Consider the following 17,900-nt stretch of genomic DNA (forward strand, 5'->3'; position numbering starts at 1 on the left):
TTCTCTTTATTTCTGACGAGTATATCGTGTTCTATCAGGTATTCAAGTAAGTATCTTTTGAGATTACAGCACTGTAATTTTAATAAACATCAGAATCTAGATTCTTATTGGTTCTTTACTCCTGCTGCTTTTTATTCTTATCTGATGGATTAAAATTTACGAACGACGTATACTTCGGTGAAACGAGGCATGTACTTGATTTTCTGTTGAATCTTTCAGTACCTATCATACTCCACCTTGCATCCTTTAAGTGGCGTGGCTAAATTGTTTCTGCTTCTTTTGTTTTGTTTTACATTTCTTCTCGTGTGTTCTTTCAACGAGAGATGCCAGGGGCGTGTATGTTTGTTTAGCCTCGGTGTACCCTGTTATTAGGGGCCGGTGCTGCTCGGAAACCAAAGGGCCCACGCGGATATTTGGGCCCTCGAGAGAAAGACGATCGCGCTATCCTCCGTCCTCTCTTCTCTCGCTCTTTCCGCAGAATTCGCCTTCTTCTCGTTCCCCTCGCCGTTTGTCTTTCGCTTTATTTCGTGTGTAAGAGCAGTTAGAGATGAAAAGGATAGCCGGATAAATTCGAAAGGAGACCTGTTGGTTCTCGGACAGAGTTTTTGCCTACCTATTCAGATATTCTGATTTAGATTCTACCGCATTTTAATTTATCGCTCGTGATCCTACTGATTACAGAAACACCTATTCCTAGGAGAGAAAACGATCCCTGTTGTCGCCTCTAAACGACTAACTACTGGATACCAATGGAAAGATGGAAGTAAGTATGTACAAACTCGTTCTACAAAGTGACACAAAATTTCTCACCATGATAGTTTCAGATCCAAGACAATAGATATCGTGCTTCGTTATTTAACTAAGCAGCTATATTTTAGGAGGCTACAAGATGTATTTAATTAGCCATAGTTAGATGTTGGGTTGCGTTGGGTTTACTTGCTATACACGCATACGTATGTGCCCCTTTTTCCACGCAATTCTGTTTTTTCAATCTGGGGTTGATTCGTGGGATCTTTTGATTCATCTTTTCGATACACAATGCATCGCTGACGACATCCTGCAGATTCCGCAATTGAATGGTGTCTGTTTGTACGGACGCCACGTGACGAAGCGTTAGGGATGGACCTAACACGCGGCCAAATATTCCATGCTTTATTTGTTTAATTTAACAGTATTGTGACGCGGTGTTTTCATTAGTTGACGCTCGATTTATTTCTTTCGGATCTATTTCCTGCATTTTTAACGTGGGAGAAAGCAGCGATTCGAACACATGTGTACTTTCCGTATATACATATTATATGTAGTAGTACCGTGTGAAAAATCACTATAGGTATACTTTCATGATTTTATTCTTTATATCATTTTACTATTTTTATATGTGTTTACAGTTGTTAGTTGCTCGTGCAAAAGAGAACTAAATAACAAATTGCAATCTAATACCACCGTTATGAAAGTTTCTTTATACATGTTTATCATAAATATATGGTTTCATTATGCTATGCTTCGAATTTATTCGCTCAAATTGGTATTTATTATTTCTACTTATTGCTGTATTAAGATATTGACTAAAAACATTTTCTCGTAATAGTACCGACTTCAAGTTATCTTTTTTGAACTATTGTTGATTTCTGAGTATCGGTGTGCACTGCGACATCTAATGGTGCACGCGTAGAACTTGTGCAGATTTCAAAGGAAAATAATAAAATGTATATTATAAAATATAAAAAGATTTCAAGGACCGTCATAGAAAGAAAAGTACATTGTAATATATAATGGTTTTCAATGCCAATTATACGTGTTTACGTGTTTGATTAAGGAGTATATGTATATAATGTTACCATATGTATGGAAGTCATGTACATTATTTATTGTTAGTTTAAAAACATAATTTTTTCAGATAAAACATAATTTATTCAGATATACTTTATAGTTCTGCGTGTCAATGCTTTGAGTAATTGTATAATATTTACGGTTATAAAACAAGTTCTATTATATATGAAAGTGCTTTATTATCATACACTTTAGTACATTTCTTAGTTTATCATATTTTATGCCATTACGTTTAATATAACATAAATAGATAAATAAATACAATAAATATAACAATGCATTATTCTAAAATACAACAATATTAAATAAATAATGTTCTTTAATATGGATAAAAATTTTAGCACGTTTTAATTATCTAAACGGATAGCTACGGATTTAAAATTGTCCGACAGTTTCAGTATCGTGAATTTTACAGCAAAATTAAATCATAATAATAAGAGATCAAAAGTAATAAAAACTATTCGACTGTAGAAAGAAGAGTATATTAAAATTAAAAGTATTCGATTACCAATTTTCTTTATCGACGTTCGATAATATGAGTCATGTACGTATATCATATCGCGCTACTCGACACAAACGCAACAGCTAAAGATCAATAACTAAATAATCACGGATCAAATTGAGCACACACAGTCATAATTTATAATTATCATAATTTATAATTGGTACTCTTCGAAACCTATTGATTTCGAAGGAACGTCACAACTTGTTCTACAATGAAATAGAACTATGCTATTTAAACAAATGTGTTTTGATATTTAGTACAATATTATTTAGTTTCCTATAGGACAATTTTTCTGATCAGTTCGAATAAAATATGCTCTACTAATATTATTTTTATCCAATATTTGATAAGCTTTCTCTAGAACAGAAACCAATGGCTTTGGTTCTCTTGCCATGATCCAAACATTCCTTGTACTGAAATGCATACAGTAATAAATTTACTATGATAATGTGTAACTCTCTATTCTCTACTAAAATAATACTACTAAAATAATGTACAAACAATTTCCTCGAAAATAAGTAATAACAGGATATGAAAATCGCTGGGGGAAAATATGACAAGCCCATTTTTATTGATTTTCTGACTTATACGTCATTTGATGGCTTAAAATAAATATTTTATTACGAAATATTCCATAAAAAGCCAACAATATTGATACGGTTGTTATTTTAATTTAACTTAATTAATACTAGTCCATATATTTCACATTAATATCGTTTAAATGTTAAGACAAGTAACAGAACTGCATATGTAGTACACCGATCAAGTGAAAAGATAATGTTCACGTGAAATTGTTTGATAACATAGCGAATTTTAAAATGGCCTTATTGTAAAATATATAGATAATGCGACTTTTCATATTTTTCACCAGTAATTCTCTATCTTTACGTATTACGTATATTGTTATTATTGTGCATTATGCATGTTAAAATAATTACTACTTTGAAATATTGAGGTATATTTGTTATGTAATTTTGCTTCCTTGAACATTTACCTGAACACGCCGAAATTTGAACAACTCCATACAACGGAGTAGGTTGTATAATCGGTATCGAGAATCCAATAAGGTGCATCTAATGGAAGAGGCATACTTGGGAACGAAACAGTTAATTTTGCGTCTTCCACTTTAAGAACAGGTTTTCCAACTCCTTCGATACTTGAAGAAACTCCAGTCCTGTATAAATAATAATATATGCAATTTTATCAAACTATTTCACTAAACGTTATTGTTATTAATTTTAATTTTGTTATTTAACATAATATTGTTATTAACGTAAATTATGCGCTTAACGATTAAACGTACGGAGAGTTCTTTTTTATTTTTTGTAAAATGTCGAATATTCGAAAATGCAAGGAAGTATTATATTTTACATACGTTCGTCATGAATGAACAATTGTAAATTTAAAGAGAGTTTATAATTCAATACAACGCAAAGTGTAATATAACGGTATGACTGTAAAAGTATCTATTATTAAATATCTCTAAACTCCTCTACCAGAATTGTATAGTAAATGATGTTTCATTCTTGAAATTTCTATTAAATATATTTTGACATGTTTTGACAAATATTATGTGCTATCTTTAAAAAAGCTAGAAATTAACCTTAACTAAAAATCTAACAATTAAAATGTGTTATAAAAAATAAATTGACTATACTCACAAAGCGGATATCTGCTTATTCAAAATGTTGATCGAGTTACTATCGTCCGTTATATTGTAAGTAGCAGTTACGCATTTTCCACCAAACTCGAAGAATGCAAAGTACTTCTCGATCTCGTACCATTTGCCCAAGTACTGAAAAACAGCGGAACACGCGTATTTATTTAAAAAGGATAAGCCTTAAGGAAAGTCCGAACGAATCATCTTTGACCTTCTATACTTTACATATCTATCTCTCGTTACATCCTATGTGTATCAATGTCCTATTGAGGACAACTTTCTAAATGCAGGTTGCATTACCTCATAAGTAAGTCAATAACGCAGGTATGTACAAGAAATCTATTCTAGTTTCTAGTCGACATAATAGACTTTGAAATACGCGATTATCATACATACCCTTTCCATATCGAAATTCTGTATGGTTTCCACGGTAGGACACGAGCCCAAAAATGGTACTTGTGCTATTGCAGCACTTGCAATAATTAAAAGTAAATATATTCGCAGCATCGTCTCTTCTGTAACCAGAATTATCGAATTAGTTTAATTTCCAATATTGGAGGCGAAAAAAGAAGTTAATTCGTTGTTTGGACTGTCACTTCCTTAAACGTAATAATTTTTTATTTTGCAGAGATTCTTTATCTTTTTACGTGTTGTATTATTTTTTTTGAAAATAAATCGAGTTGTATCAACCTTTGTAAGAATTAAAATTAACATAACTGGATTTGCCTTCGTTAATTGCGAATTTCGTAATTATAGAAGTTTTTGATTAAGAAATCCAGTTAACAGATTACACGAGTTTGCGTATAATGTTCCTACGGCTAACAATAAGACGAAACTAACGGACGCACATTACACGGATAAAAGATACTCGACATTCATCAAGAATTTGTTCCATTTTTTACTGTTCGTTTTTAAATATTTGTATAAAATATTTTTACGTGAACAAGAAAGATGATTTTTTCGCTAAAGCAATCGTGAAACTACTCAGTGAACAGCAAAAAATTATCAACAAACGGTACACATAACCTTCAATTATATTTCTAAATCTATAAAAATAAAATACCTTTAAATCAAATAAAACAACCCACGTTTATTTGGATCTATCGAGGAAGCTGTATATTCTTTACCCTTATGAATTGGCATCTTCCCCTCACACATCTTTTACATACAATTGTACATCATACATCAGTATGCGATGTGCGCTTTTTGCATATACAATAGTTGCAAATACTTTCTGCAGACAAGATACCATGTATACCAGAATCGCGTTTCGAAAGAACAGTTAACTTTTAATGTTCGAACTGTGGTAATGGCAGTAACGTTAGCATTGCAAATACGTACAAATATCTTTCATTATTTATATATCTCTCTAGAGAAAATAAAAAGCAATTAATTTCGAATTCTATACAACGTTATATTTGCATCTCTAAAAATAAATTTGTTTCATTTAGAAGGAGGTTATGAATTTGCGTTATTTCTAAATAAAAATCGTAACTTGTTTTAACTATAACAATCGTATTTTCTTTTGCAACGAACCATTTAATGAGAAAGAAAGAATAGAAAATAGGCAATAAATGTACATAATAGTTAAAATCGTATTAACACGAAAAATTCGTATTTAAAATTCGCATTTTTATTTCAGAAGATGGATACAACAATGTTGCATTCTTCCATATCTTTACCATTGTAATCAGTGAGCATCGACATTTATGCGTCAATTGTAATCGTATCGTCTCTTTGTATGCAATGCGTACAAGAGGAAGAACACTGCGATCTTTGACCGTAATGTAAAAAAATTATGAGAGTCACGAATTGAACTGATTCGAATGGGTCACGTACCGGATTGACAACCGTTGTACACGCTGAAACTTGACAACTGGAGGAACTGATCGGGGTTGGCAGTGACACTTCTCACGCGACGAACTGTCCGCCAGTGACTGGTCTTCCCGTTCTTTGTACCTTCCGCTTACGCAGACGGAGCCGTGAAGGCTGACTGGATGCGTTCGGAAGATTTCTGTCAGTTAGTGGGTCACTAACGGTACGCCGCAGGTTCAAGAAACCCCAGGCCTGTGGTTCGAATTTACCAGCGACTAATCGGCTGTTAACCGATTTTTTTCAGATCTAATTTCGATCAGACGAATTTCCCGCGACCAGTTTTAGAAACTTTTAGTCAAATGTAATTCACGCGTGAAATGGACAATGTACTGTTAGGGCCTTTCATAATTCGAGTGTCTTACATTTTGAAAATATTAAAAAGAACGGTAGATTATTGTAATAGCCACCTCTATTATTTTTTCTTTGTTGCTATGTTTCTATCGTTTCACACGTTTTCTCGTTGTTTGCGTTTGTTGAACCAACGTTGAAACGTCTTGACTCATCGGGCAGATCCATCGACTAAATAGTAGCTCTGTTATTTTGTCTATCGTTATGGTATTTGTTCCATTACGATATGTATTCATCATACTCGGAGAATGGAGCTAAATATAATTAAACATTGTCGTAAGTATTTTTAAAATTTAGAGTATGACTAGTTACGTTTATTTACATAACGTTATTTTTAAGTCGTTACTGTACTTTCTTATAAATGTGAAATTAAAATATTTGCAAAAGACTGAAGAAGAGAACATCAATGAAAACTGAAATTCCTTATTAAGGGTCCCGTTATCCATCGTTTTATACATCCTTGTTCATCCTATCGTTAACATCGAAGACTACATATTAAATAGTTTATTATTTTTCAAATTGTATGAACACATATCTAGTTTGTATTCGTGTAATTACCATTTTCCAAACAAGATATCTAATGACAAATCGTTCTTTTATACCCTTTCCTTCATGTCTTCTTTCGCTTAATCTACGATTCACTGGTAACCGAAAAACGAAATGGGAAGAAAAATATAAGTACATCGGAATTTCATAGCAACGTTTTATGTAACAATTTATTTAACTTTTATTGTTCTTTTTTTTTTACATTTGTACACAAATTAAAACAAATACCCTCCTATCCCTCCACGAACCATGAAAGTGATAATCCTTGGAAATGGATGAATAATGAACATGAAACTCAGGCGAGACTGGTTTCAACAGAACGAAACCGCTACAAGCCCGAAACTGAACTAATCGATAATAATCTATGCGAAGTGTCTCGAACGAGACGAGTATAAATTTCATTTTCAAGTGTTATTTTCACGCAATCTTTTCCACTTGCTTCATATTTTCGTCGACTCCCTCTTTCATAGGCTCGTCGTTTTTCTCCTCTTTTATCTTCGCATTCTTCGTCGGTATATCTTCTTTCACGGCGTCAGCCACTTCCATGATTCGAACGGGAACCGTGTTAACCGCCTTCTTCTTCGCGTTTTCAGCAGTTTGAGGCTTTTTCGTCAACTTTTCGTCCTCCTTCGTGTTCATTTCGACGATCACTTCCGGTGCATCTGGCACTATAGCGGCTCTAACATTTTCGGTATCTTTCTGCGGAGCTTCTACAGGAGCTTGATCGCCTTGTACCTCTGATGTCTCCAGTGGTTTTGGCGTATCTAAGTAAGCACAGTCTTGCTGATCCGTCTTTACGAAGAACGTTTTGGAAATCTTGTAACTGTCAAGGACGGCGTAAGCCTATTTGGAAAGAAGTTTATATTATATTTCCACTGTATGATAAAATCCCTCATCATATATATATATATATATATGAAAATATCAAATGTTAATTTTTAAAATTAAAGGTAAGGATTGCATAATATTAGTTATATATCTGAGTGTTTATCGGATGAAACGAGATTCAGTTTGTAGAAATTTATAAAAAGTACGTATATGAACTTGTGTTTCGATATATAGATAGAGAATGCAAACGTAAATACTAGTGTAGAATATTTAATGAATTTAAATAAAATTTTGTTTCTTTAAAGAAGGAGGATTTAGAGGAATTTAAAGTACGAATTTACGCTTTAAATAAAAATGAAATCTGTAAATATAAGTGAAATTTACCTTCTGTAAGACTGTTCCCGGTGCTAATCTTTCTCTCGTCATAACCCAGGCGTTTTGCGTATGGAACGGACCGATACCGGAACAACTCCACAGAACAGCGTAAGAATCGTAATCCGTTTCAAGTACAGAATATTTGGTTTCAGGAGTCAATGGTATCGTATATTTTACGATTAGTTTTCCTTCTTCGGCTTTCGAGGCAGCTTTCTTGATTTCACCCTCTAACACTCTCTTGATCCCCGTGCTAAATGTTTAAATAATTATAGATACATATTTAAATTATCCGATTACATAGTCGTTAAAAGACATAAGAAAAACAAAGAATACACGTTTATTACTGTTTACTGGTATTAAACGTAAGTCGTGTTTTTTAACAATTGTACTCTTCAAAGATTATCGAGGGTTGAAACATCGGTATACTATCAAAAACTATAAATTTTTTCGATGAGCGATGTAAAATAAAAGCGAAGCGAAAAGTAACCATAAAAAGAAAGTTCTTTTAACTTTTTCAAATATGCTTACAATCTATTTGTAACTTCGTTGCTGACTCGGTACTTGCCGTCAGGACCCATCGTGTAATTCGCCATTACGCATCGTGATACTACTTCTGTCAGTTGAAAGTATCTCTCAGCTTCGTACCAGATACCCAAAAACTAGAAAACAGTGAAAATAATTCGTTCGTTATAACGATATTCTTTTATTCTCTTGAAACCTAAGAAATTTTCGAGATCGAAGAGGAGGATCCAAAGGACGCGATAGAGTTAAAGCATTTTTAAAACTATAACGCGGGCACATAAAATATCAAAGAATATCCCATTTCGATGGAAGCAACGCCTTTAAAGTAACTTTTGGATTGTTAAGTTTGCAATGGACGACTGGTCGACTGTACTCACCTTAGACATGTCAAAGTTCGCCATAGGTACGTAATCTGGACAGAAACCCAGACTGGGTATCTGGGCTCGAGCCAGAGCCAAAGCCGAAAGTATCAGAACTATCTTGCCGATCATGTCTACCGTTGATCTGCCGTGAACATGGTTCAAACCGCTTCTCTTATATACATTAACCAAGGAGCGCAAGAGCGTTGACCGGACACTACCCCCCCTGTTTTACCTACACGTGAATATTCTTACGGTACTCTTCGTGGCCTCAGAATCTGGTCACCAGACGATGGTCATTGGTCAATGTTGCTAGACGACTTCTTGGCAAGAAGTTTAACCAAGGTGGTACCCGACGACCCGCTGAGAACAAACCGATGCAGGCTCTATTATGCAATTTCTTCAAACAACGGTACTTTTGGTCGATGAAGAAAGAATCCTTTGTTCGATGGATCGGTGTCAGTTAATTTGACGGGACGCCAACATTTCTTAAATACGCATAGCGATCGTAACGGGCCGCGAACAAGGCGAATCCTCTGGACATTGATCGTCTCACATTTTCTAGATTTCTCCGATCTTGACGATAGTTGACGTTACCGATAGAAAATTCTTACTAAATTAATTCAATGTTTCATTTTCTGCAAGCGTTATGTGAAATATTGAAAAGTAGATTAGGAAAGTTACGAATATTTACTGTGAATGTAGCCTGTTGAAGCAAAGCGCAATATTTTATTACACATTACAAATGACTTATAAATGTATCAATCCCTGGTCAAGTAATACGTCAAACGGTAATAATATTGTTTGAGTACGAATAAAGAGAATATCGGGCTTGCACGATATAGTTTGGTATATATAGGTTTCTTCAGACTTCAGTTACTTCGGATACTTCAAAATGATACCAGTACTCGTTTAGCAGCGCAAGAAGGAAATTTCATCGAGTCGGATATCGTTGAATTTTTGAACACGTTACAGATATAATTGAGTTTCACAAGCAAACTTCTTTGTACGTTCTATACGAGCGAAGCAAGTGAGTGGTAGGAACAAAACTAATGCGAATTACTTACACTTTTCGTTTTCTAAGCACTGTTACTTGTGTTTATGTTTCGAACAAAATTTTTCAAATAGAGGAAACTCTGAAACACGTTACCATCGCCTATCGAGTCACTTGCAACGTATAAAAATATCGAATATCTTCTATTCCACAAATTCGTCTCTTATTTTGATAATTACGAACATTTGTCGAGGTAAATTTCGCGTAATATGCGAAATATTTGAATACGGAGTAAATGAAATCACTTTTGGGCTTAGAGGCTTAAGGAAATCAATTTCAGGATACAGCGATTACCTAGTAACCTTAAGATGAAAAATCAGATATACGGTTGCTCAGGAAATATTTCTACGAATACTAGGAAATGGGAACGTAGAAAGATACTCGAGTGAGTCATATCTAAAACTTTCGTTTTCATTTGACGAATGCATAAATTCGTTATGTTCGATTTACACGAATCTCATTCGCAGTTACCTTGACCCACATGTTTGTTTGTTTGTTTGTCGAGACCAAGATTAGAGTAGATCGCAGTAGGCATCCTGGAATGCGCGATTCTGAAATTTACACCTTTAATAGCGTTATTCCTCTTCCTGTAATCATTCATAAAGCCGGTTTCAACAATCTCGATCCTTGGCGAGTCTGTATTTATGTTCACAAACGAAGTAGATAGATGGCAAACGTACCCCACTTGTCTTTCTCGCAAAAAAACAGAAACTAGCTGTTCCTTATCGCGTTACAATTATGCAATCGACGCTGTCAACAGATAACGCTTGGCAAAGGTATACCACCATTCTTAAGCGTGGCCCGCCAGTAACGGGTTTTTCAACGAGGTTCCTTTTTGTATGAAATCCTTGGCCATCGAACCGTTAGTTTGGAGTAGATGTTCCTCTAACTACAAACCGATAGGTCTATAAACGAGAAACCGCTACGAAACAATTTCGATAAATTTCACTCAGAGACGTTGATCTTGTGCATGTGTGTATCCATGTCAACTATATGAATCGGTTTGTTCCTCTTCGAAGTACGTTTAGTTTTCATCGATAAAAATCGTTCTCCTTTCTGTGTTTGTCGTTCTTGAAAAAAAAAAAAAAAAAAAAAAAAGAAAAAAGAAACTTCCACGTATACGACAAAGAAAGATACTTATCGAAACCTTTAATTCGATAAAGAACGCACATCGTTTGCATTATATACAAAATCCCGTTTTTTCATGTGAAATTTCTCAGTAACAAACCGATAAAAACGAATTCATTTGATATCTAATGTTTCTTAGGTCGAAAGGAAAGGGAAAGGATATTGATATGAGCCAAGTTGTTTTCGCTCGCTTGTTTATCTTCTTTTACAGATTTCTCATCTGAATTAATTTATTTCTTGTAAATCTATGAACACTAAGAAAGCACGCGGAAAACGTTCTCCGCTCGGAAGATGCTTAAATTCTAGAAAACTCTGACCAGATGTCCGAAGAACAATGATTTCAAATCAAGCGAATATTTAAGGAAAGGAAAGTGATATACAATATGGTAACGTAAAGCAAGTATTATTTCATCTTGGAAAGGAATCACGACATTTCTTATTTTTTCATTCGTAATCAAGATTTTCTATAAATTTTAATTGCAGAAACAATACGCATCGTCGATTTTATTTCTAGAAGACAACGAACGATCGATCTGTCTAACTCTGCATACGCATTTACCATCACGATTGCAATTTACTTCCTTAATTAAAGTGTTCTCCACTTAAATAATCGACATAGTCGAAAGCAAAGTTCAACGTTGATGAAAAAATGATTTATTTCTACAACATTTCGCTACGTTGAGGAAGAGAAGAAATGCCCTCTTGGGACATCTGGCCGCGAGTGTGTGTGTGTCTGTGTCTGTGTATATATACACAATAAACGTAACTAATTAACAGTAACATAATCTGCATACGTAATCCTAGTGCGCTTACGTCTCGAGAAGAGGGAACGAGGAGGTTGGAGAGGGTTTTAGGTAGGAGAGGATCGGAGACAGAGAAACGACGAAAAGTTAGTTACTAAAAATTATTTAGGCGGCTCGCAGAAAAAAGGATCGTCCGTTTGCTTCTTCCTCTCGCGATCGAAAGATTTTTCCTTTTTATTTGAAAGAGCCACGAGTCGCGTTCGTGCGATGCGCCGAAGCGTTGCACGCTAAACAATAATTACTTTATCTTTATTATCATTTAGTATCACATTGCGTTCACTGTTTTGTGCTGGCCATTTTTGCCTGGCTTGATGAGAGCGCACACCACCCCTCTAACCTCTTCTTACGTTCCTATGTTCTGCTTTCGTGCCCGTTTATACCCCGGCGGTAAAAATACCATGGCGAAGGCAAATAGAACGAACGATCTTATTTCAAATATAATCGCAATATCGTTTATTAAAAAATTGCCAATCCCAATAAACAGCAACAGCTAGCCGATTTTTTTCGTCGCATCGTCCCCTTGCGAAAGTGAAACGGTTGAAATTTAGCGATACGTTTGATCGTCAGTGGGGATATTAAGACCGAAATTTTGGAAATCGCATCTGATCGCGTTAAATATAAAAATATAATTCGCGTAAAATAAGTTAGAGGAATCGTTTCGTGAAAGTATTCACGTGTATATGGAATGTGCGTGCGAGTTTCAAACGAATATAATATTATCGCTAATGATATTTATTGGGATTCGAATTCGTTTGATTTTCTTATTATTTATTAAGACCGTCCGCTCCGTACTATGAGATTTTCGTACAGCCAAGGAGCTAAAGAGAGGTTGAGGCCCTTCTTCAAGGCACCTTAGGTAGTAATACCTATCTAGAAAAGAAATTCATGACGTCCTGCGCCAACAAAAAAGAAATTAGAGAAACAAAAGCTACTACTTAAAACAATCTATCTAGATCCTAACGAAACTTGGATTAATTCGAGTGATATTAAAAACTTCTACGTGAATTAATTAACGCTTTCTTTCAATTCCTAAGCGAGCTCGTATCGTCATCTTACACGTGTACGTATCTTAAGCCTATGAACACATGAAATCACTGCCCAATCGACCAATTTGGACCCATTTGACAAGGCACTCGAGTCGCTGAGATACCAAAGACGTTTCGAGGAAAAACAACACAAGATGGGACAAGGGAGGAAGGGAGAAGGACCGTTACGATGAAGTGGAAGACGAGGATTGTAATACGCGGAAGAACATTAGCAACGTTTATTCTAACAGTTGGCGAACAGGTTGAACCGTTTTGAAAAAATTATTGTCGCTTCTTCCAGAATCGCGTCTCGCCGATAATGTTCCTCTTCGTAGGATAAGGAGAACGCCGATATCTTCTTGTTCTACATCCCTGACCTTCTAATCGAATCCTTCCATACGCTAATTCCGAAACCGTACACAGCTCTCTGCGAGCAAATTTGTTCGAGGTGATTAACGGGCAGGATACCTAAAATCTACCTAAGACAGAAATCGGTGGAAAATCAGTTGGTCCCTTTGCAAAGTGTAAAATAAATAAATTGTTATATCCGTTCGCTTGTTCCTACGACTAAACATTAACCTTATTTACACATGAGATTGTTTGCGCGCGATCTGAGGTAAACGAGAGGTTTCGCTGGATGTCACGTGACGCGAACGGAAGCGTTTAAAAGCTTTTTCAATAAGTAAGACGCAACGAGAAGACGCGTGCCGGATTCACTTTAGTGAACTGGTCGAGATTCGGCGCGTGACAACGATAATTGACTCTCGCCTCTTCGTTTATATTATATTTTCTATCTTTTGCTTTATTCTTTCTTTCCTTTTATTATATATTCTCGTTTCGACTTTCTTAACGTTACCCGATAGAGACCGTCAACATATCCGACACACTTCCGACCAACGTCCACTGTCGGAAATACGTTATTTGGTCAGAGTTACTGGTCATCGCTTATAATAATAAACAGGTAGTCGATTGTTGCGTCGTCTTCGAATATCTTCGATTTAGAGAGGGTCACGAAAACGACGTAACGTCTTGGTGGAAGGCTCATCCGGTGCTGCGAGATATTTACTTTCGAACAGAAAAGAAAAAGAGATTCACGAAGATCTTGTACAATTCCACGCAGAACCGTAAAACTTGCCGCAAAACTTTATAAAATAACACGTTCCCACTTTCGTTCGTCCGTTTAAAGGTAACAATTATTCAACGTTTCTCATCTTCGCGAAGAAAGAAAATTTAATCGCACGAGAGTGTGATGCCGCTACGTGATGCTATGCTATTTTACATTTTAAAATATCTTTCGAGAAAAATATTCGTCCGGAAAAAAGTTAGAAAAACTACTTTTTCACGCTGTACACGATGGTCTTATCATCATCGAGATCGATATTCAAACCAAAAAGTTTTCGCCAGCAATCGGAAGCAATGGAAAAAGGAAAAACTAAAGGATAGAAAAAAAAAGAAAAAATGCTGAATCTATAGTTCGAATACTGAGAAAATTTAAAGGCACTCGTACTTTCTCGTCTGAACACGATCCAAGCATGCTCGAATCGATTTGCGAGAAACGCAATATTTGATCGAGATGCGTTCGAGATGACGATTCAGCACCGGTTCGCCTTATCCATGTCGCTAGTCGTGTAGATTTTTGCTGAGCAGCAAATTATTATGCGGCCCTGACAGATGCCTGATTAACTCTTGTAGACTATCGAAACTTAACGAACAGAAGCAACAAGTAAAGGTATTGTCAGGGGCGGCTATGACGCCTCTGTGAACGGAGCAGAGATGCTTCAACAGGTGAGCTTTCTGCTTAAACATAGCAACGCAAAGTCTACACGCGAAAGGTTTTTCACCCGTATGCACTCTCAAATGCGTTTTCAAGTTCCAAGACATTCCGAACTGTTTGCCACAATAACTGCACCGATATTCGCGAACGGGAGTAGACTTTGGCGGGTCGTCCGTCGGCGGAGGTGGAGGCGCTCTTGCTGCTGGCAAAGCCCAAGAACCCCAAGGTGGTTCCAAACCCGCCGCCGATGCTGGATCCGCGCTTGGTGGTCTATGCGACGCTCCCGGTGGTGTCACTGATCTGTCCTGCTATAAAATACGATAAATACGTGTTATCCTGTTTTCAACTAAATTACAAATTTTGTAAAATATTTCATAAAAGCAGGAATTTTATATTCGATCATTACGGTAATTTCATGTTATTCGTTTGAAATTGGCAATCAACTACATCTATACTGTCGTCTTTAGTTCGAAATCGAATGAAACTCAAGTTTTATCTATTTTCTTCTCTTCGCTCAGTTTAAAATGTTCGATTATTACTTACGTAACAACTTGCATAATATTACTGTTCCTAAGAAGGCACAGGAAACTTCAATATCGCATTCTATCGTAATATTTATTTATAGCGTTATTCTTTGCTATTCCTTGCTATTTTTTACTATCCTCTACCGTTATCCAAATACCTAATTTCAACGAAATTCAATTAATTTAATCGATAAATTAATCTAGTATCTTGTAGATTCGGAGTTGGTATTATTGAAATTTATTATTATTATTACTACTATCGATGCAATTTCCTTCCACAGAAAATTTGTTCTACGTAAGAAGAACTATACCTATTGCATAAACATATACATAGTTCCAAAGCTATAGATCGAACGAACAAGATGACATATAACAATGAGAATGACATCTTCGTTTAATAAACAAATGCCTGATGTCTCTTTATTTTTAGCGACTAAGTTTTAAAAATACGGGTTTGATCGTCGGGCATCGATCGATGAACAACCTTTCAATGATATTTTGAGCAAGGAACTGTATATCGCGTGACGCAAAGACTACTTGTGTTGTTTCGTATTTAAATTTTAATAGCGTTTGGTAACAACAACTATAATAATACTTTTGCAAATATGATCGTGAAGATTAATAAAAATTTTCATTTTACAGTAAAGTGACATCAATTGAAAAACTCTGGAAAAATTTTATTTGTATTTTACAATAAGCGATGGAAAAATGACAAATTCCGGCTGCAATATTTTCACATGTTTGAGAACACGTGTTATCAAATATTAACTGCTACATCAAGTTGTACGCGTGCAATATGTTGCTCTCAAAAGTTTACTAAAACTTCGTATTTAAGAGTCGGTGTACGACAGGTTGCTCGGCCATAGGCGCTACAAATCTATACTTTTAAAACCTTATTTCTAAGAAATAAAGCAAGAACAGTATTACGTATTTATTAAATTAAAATAATCCGTTCTTATCTTCTATTAAGTTCTACTCGACTGTCTTGTACGTTTCAACTTGAAAAATTTTATTACTAATATTATAAGTCATGGTATTTTAAATTTACACGTCTGGAATTATACATCATTCCATCTCAAAGTAGAAATTATTTTCGTTGACGATTCTCTTACGAGAGAATATCTAAATAAATTCAATTCATTTATAACACGTTACTCGATGAACGTGACTCGTTTACATATAATTAACAAATTACGAATTTATTTATGAGACATAGATGGAGGATAGAAAGAGATGATATAAATAATATCGTAGACCGCGGATATTTATGCAAAATTATATTTTTACATACTCAACTTTCAATGAATTTATACGAAGATTGCAAGAGAAAAATATACGATTTGATATATTTTGTACATGATAAATCCATAAAGGTTTGCGAAGAAACTAACGGTATATCCAATATCGATACTTGAGAATCAACTACTATGACCAATAATCGAAATCGAAATTTTTAATATTTTTGCACGTGAAGCTCACGATTGAATTTGATGAAAAGACAATTTTGTATTTTCCCATTTATGAATTTCCTATAAAAATGCACGAAGAGTGCATAAAAGACCGCAGTCTGATAGTAACATTTGCATTATTGTAAGAGAGAAAATGAAAATACTCATGTACCAGGTACGGGGGTGCCGAGACGCTGAGGGGATGTGGCGCTTGCAACCGCCTCGGCGTCTCGAATCCAGGATTGAACGGTACAAAGGCTGGATTCTGAGCGGGTGCGTTGTGAAAACCTGGCCTTCGCTTTCGATGAGGCGTGACGATATACGCCTCCGCAGGTGGGATAGGTATTTCTTCGGGTTTTCGCTTTCCCGGTTCTAAGCCTAACGCGAGTCGAGCCGCTAATTGCCTCCTTCTCTCTTCCGCCTCCTCTAGAGATTCTCGCCTCTCCAGTAACTGCTTTTCTGGCCTGAATAAACGTACGGCGATAAAACTCGTAGAACAAGTTACGACCAACTAGCAATACAACGAAGAATTTAATAACGTTTGTTCGTATTTTCAAACTTACCTAGGTACGATATCGTGCGAACTTTCGCTAGTAGTGGAAGTTCCAGAATTTAAGCTTAGGTTTACGGGATCCGAACTATCCCTCCGCCGAGGCGGTTCTATACTGCCTTCTCTATTCTCCGTGAGGAGAGTTTCACCTTCCACGCCTTCCACGTCTACTTCTGGTTCCTCCTCGCATCCCTCGGTTTTTATGAGTACCGAGCAACAGTCCGCCGGATTGTTCGACTGCCTGTAACGTTAGCGGACAATGCGACGATACTTGTTGTTTCTTTGCGTCGGATGGGATAGAATTTTCGAATTATCTAAGTATATCACGCGTATTCGTCCGGAAACTCGAGAACAAGTGTCGAAAGCGGAAGATAAAGGCGCGAACGCACCAGCCTCGCTCTTTATCCAAGCAGAAATTAATCTTAATAGTTCTCTATGTTAGAAACGACGATATCTGTTTCGTCGATCGTACCGACATTTCACGAACCCTCGACACTGGTCGATCTCTACCAACCTGCCGTCGTACTGCGATTCGTAGCTGGAACTCTCCTGGCCCTCGGAGGGCTGAGGGGTGGGTATCCTTTCGGGGTCGGAGTTACTAGAGGTTTGAGGTTGATTCGGCTCGAACAGCTCCGACTTAATTTGAAGAAGCTCGAACAATTCCCTTAGCGGCGTGAGTTCCGTCGACTGTAAAATATTATCGTTCTTGGATGTTTTTTCATCGGCGAATGACGCATCGTCGAAGA

The 17,900-nt window shown here is 36.0% G+C and overlaps 3 protein-coding genes across 3 annotated transcripts in view; all 3 read right to left on the bottom strand.

Annotated features, from left to right (window-relative positions):
- Positions 1-2,033: 2,033 nt before the first annotated feature.
- On the bottom strand, positions 2,034-6,348 carry LOC138178958 (apolipoprotein D-like). Its single transcript, XM_069111343.1, has 5 exons — positions 5,835-6,348; positions 4,392-4,510; positions 3,997-4,130; positions 3,330-3,509; positions 2,034-2,748 (listed from the first exon to the last, which is right to left on the bottom strand). Exons 2-5 carry the CDS (start codon positions 4,500-4,502, stop codon positions 2,604-2,606), a joined length of 570 nt encoding a protein of 189 aa, XP_068967444.1. The 5' UTR covers positions 4,503-4,510; positions 5,835-6,348; the 3' UTR covers positions 2,034-2,603.
- A 588-nt stretch (positions 6,349-6,936) lies between these two features.
- Positions 6,937-9,500, bottom strand: LOC138179275 (apolipoprotein D-like). The gene is made up of 4 exons (XM_069111900.1): positions 8,867-9,500; positions 8,496-8,626; positions 7,977-8,217; positions 6,937-7,607 (listed from the first exon to the last, which is right to left on the bottom strand). The coding sequence occupies exons 1-4, from the start codon at positions 8,978-8,980 to the stop codon at positions 7,182-7,184; spliced, it is 912 nt and encodes a 303-aa protein (XP_068968001.1). The 5' UTR covers positions 8,981-9,500; the 3' UTR covers positions 6,937-7,181.
- A 1,707-nt stretch (positions 9,501-11,207) lies between these two features.
- Positions 11,208-17,900, bottom strand: part of ken (zinc finger and BTB domain-containing ken and barbie protein) — a 31,517-nt gene continuing 24,824 nt past the window's right edge. Inside the window, exons 3-6 of the mRNA XM_069111905.1 lie at positions 17,669-17,841; positions 17,168-17,395; positions 16,777-17,068; positions 11,208-14,940 (exon numbers count right to left, since the gene is read on the bottom strand). Of these exons, the coding sequence (XP_068968006.1) occupies positions 14,479-14,940; positions 16,777-17,068; positions 17,168-17,395; positions 17,669-17,841 (1,155 nt within the window). The 3' untranslated portion in view covers positions 11,208-14,478. The remainder of the gene's footprint in view (positions 14,941-16,776; positions 17,069-17,167; positions 17,396-17,668; positions 17,842-17,900) is intronic.

This window comes from Bombus flavifrons, chromosome 4 (genome assembly GCF_040668555.2).
Source record: "Bombus flavifrons isolate JBK064 chromosome 4, iyBomFlav1_principal, whole genome shotgun sequence".
Taxonomy (NCBI): Eukaryota; Metazoa; Arthropoda; class Insecta; order Hymenoptera; family Apidae; genus Bombus; species Bombus flavifrons.

Excerpts from the sequence above, each read along its gene's own strand:
- LOC138178958 (XM_069111343.1), bottom strand. The coding sequence starts at position 4,502 with ATGCTGCGAATATATTTACTTTTAATTATTGCAAGTGCTGCAATAGCA. Across the intron at positions 4,131-4,391 it reads AGAATTTCGATATGGAAAGG|TACTTGGGCAAATGGTACGA; the intron begins GTATGTATGATA and ends GCTGTTTTTCAG. Across the intron at positions 2,749-3,329 it reads TCAAATTTCGGCGTGTTCAG|TACAAGGAATGTTTGGATCA; the intron begins GTAAATGTTCAA and ends TATGCATTTCAG.
- LOC138179275 (XM_069111900.1), bottom strand. The coding sequence starts at position 8,980 with ATGATCGGCAAGATAGTTCTGATACTTTCGGCTTTGGCTCTGGCTCGA. Across the intron at positions 8,627-8,866 it reads CGAACTTTGACATGTCTAAG|TTTTTGGGTATCTGGTACGA; the intron begins GTGAGTACAGTC and ends ACTGTTTTCTAG. Across the intron at positions 7,608-7,976 it reads CGGGAACAGTCTTACAGAAG|GCTTACGCCGTCCTTGACAG; the intron begins GTAAATTTCACT and ends CTTTCCAAATAG.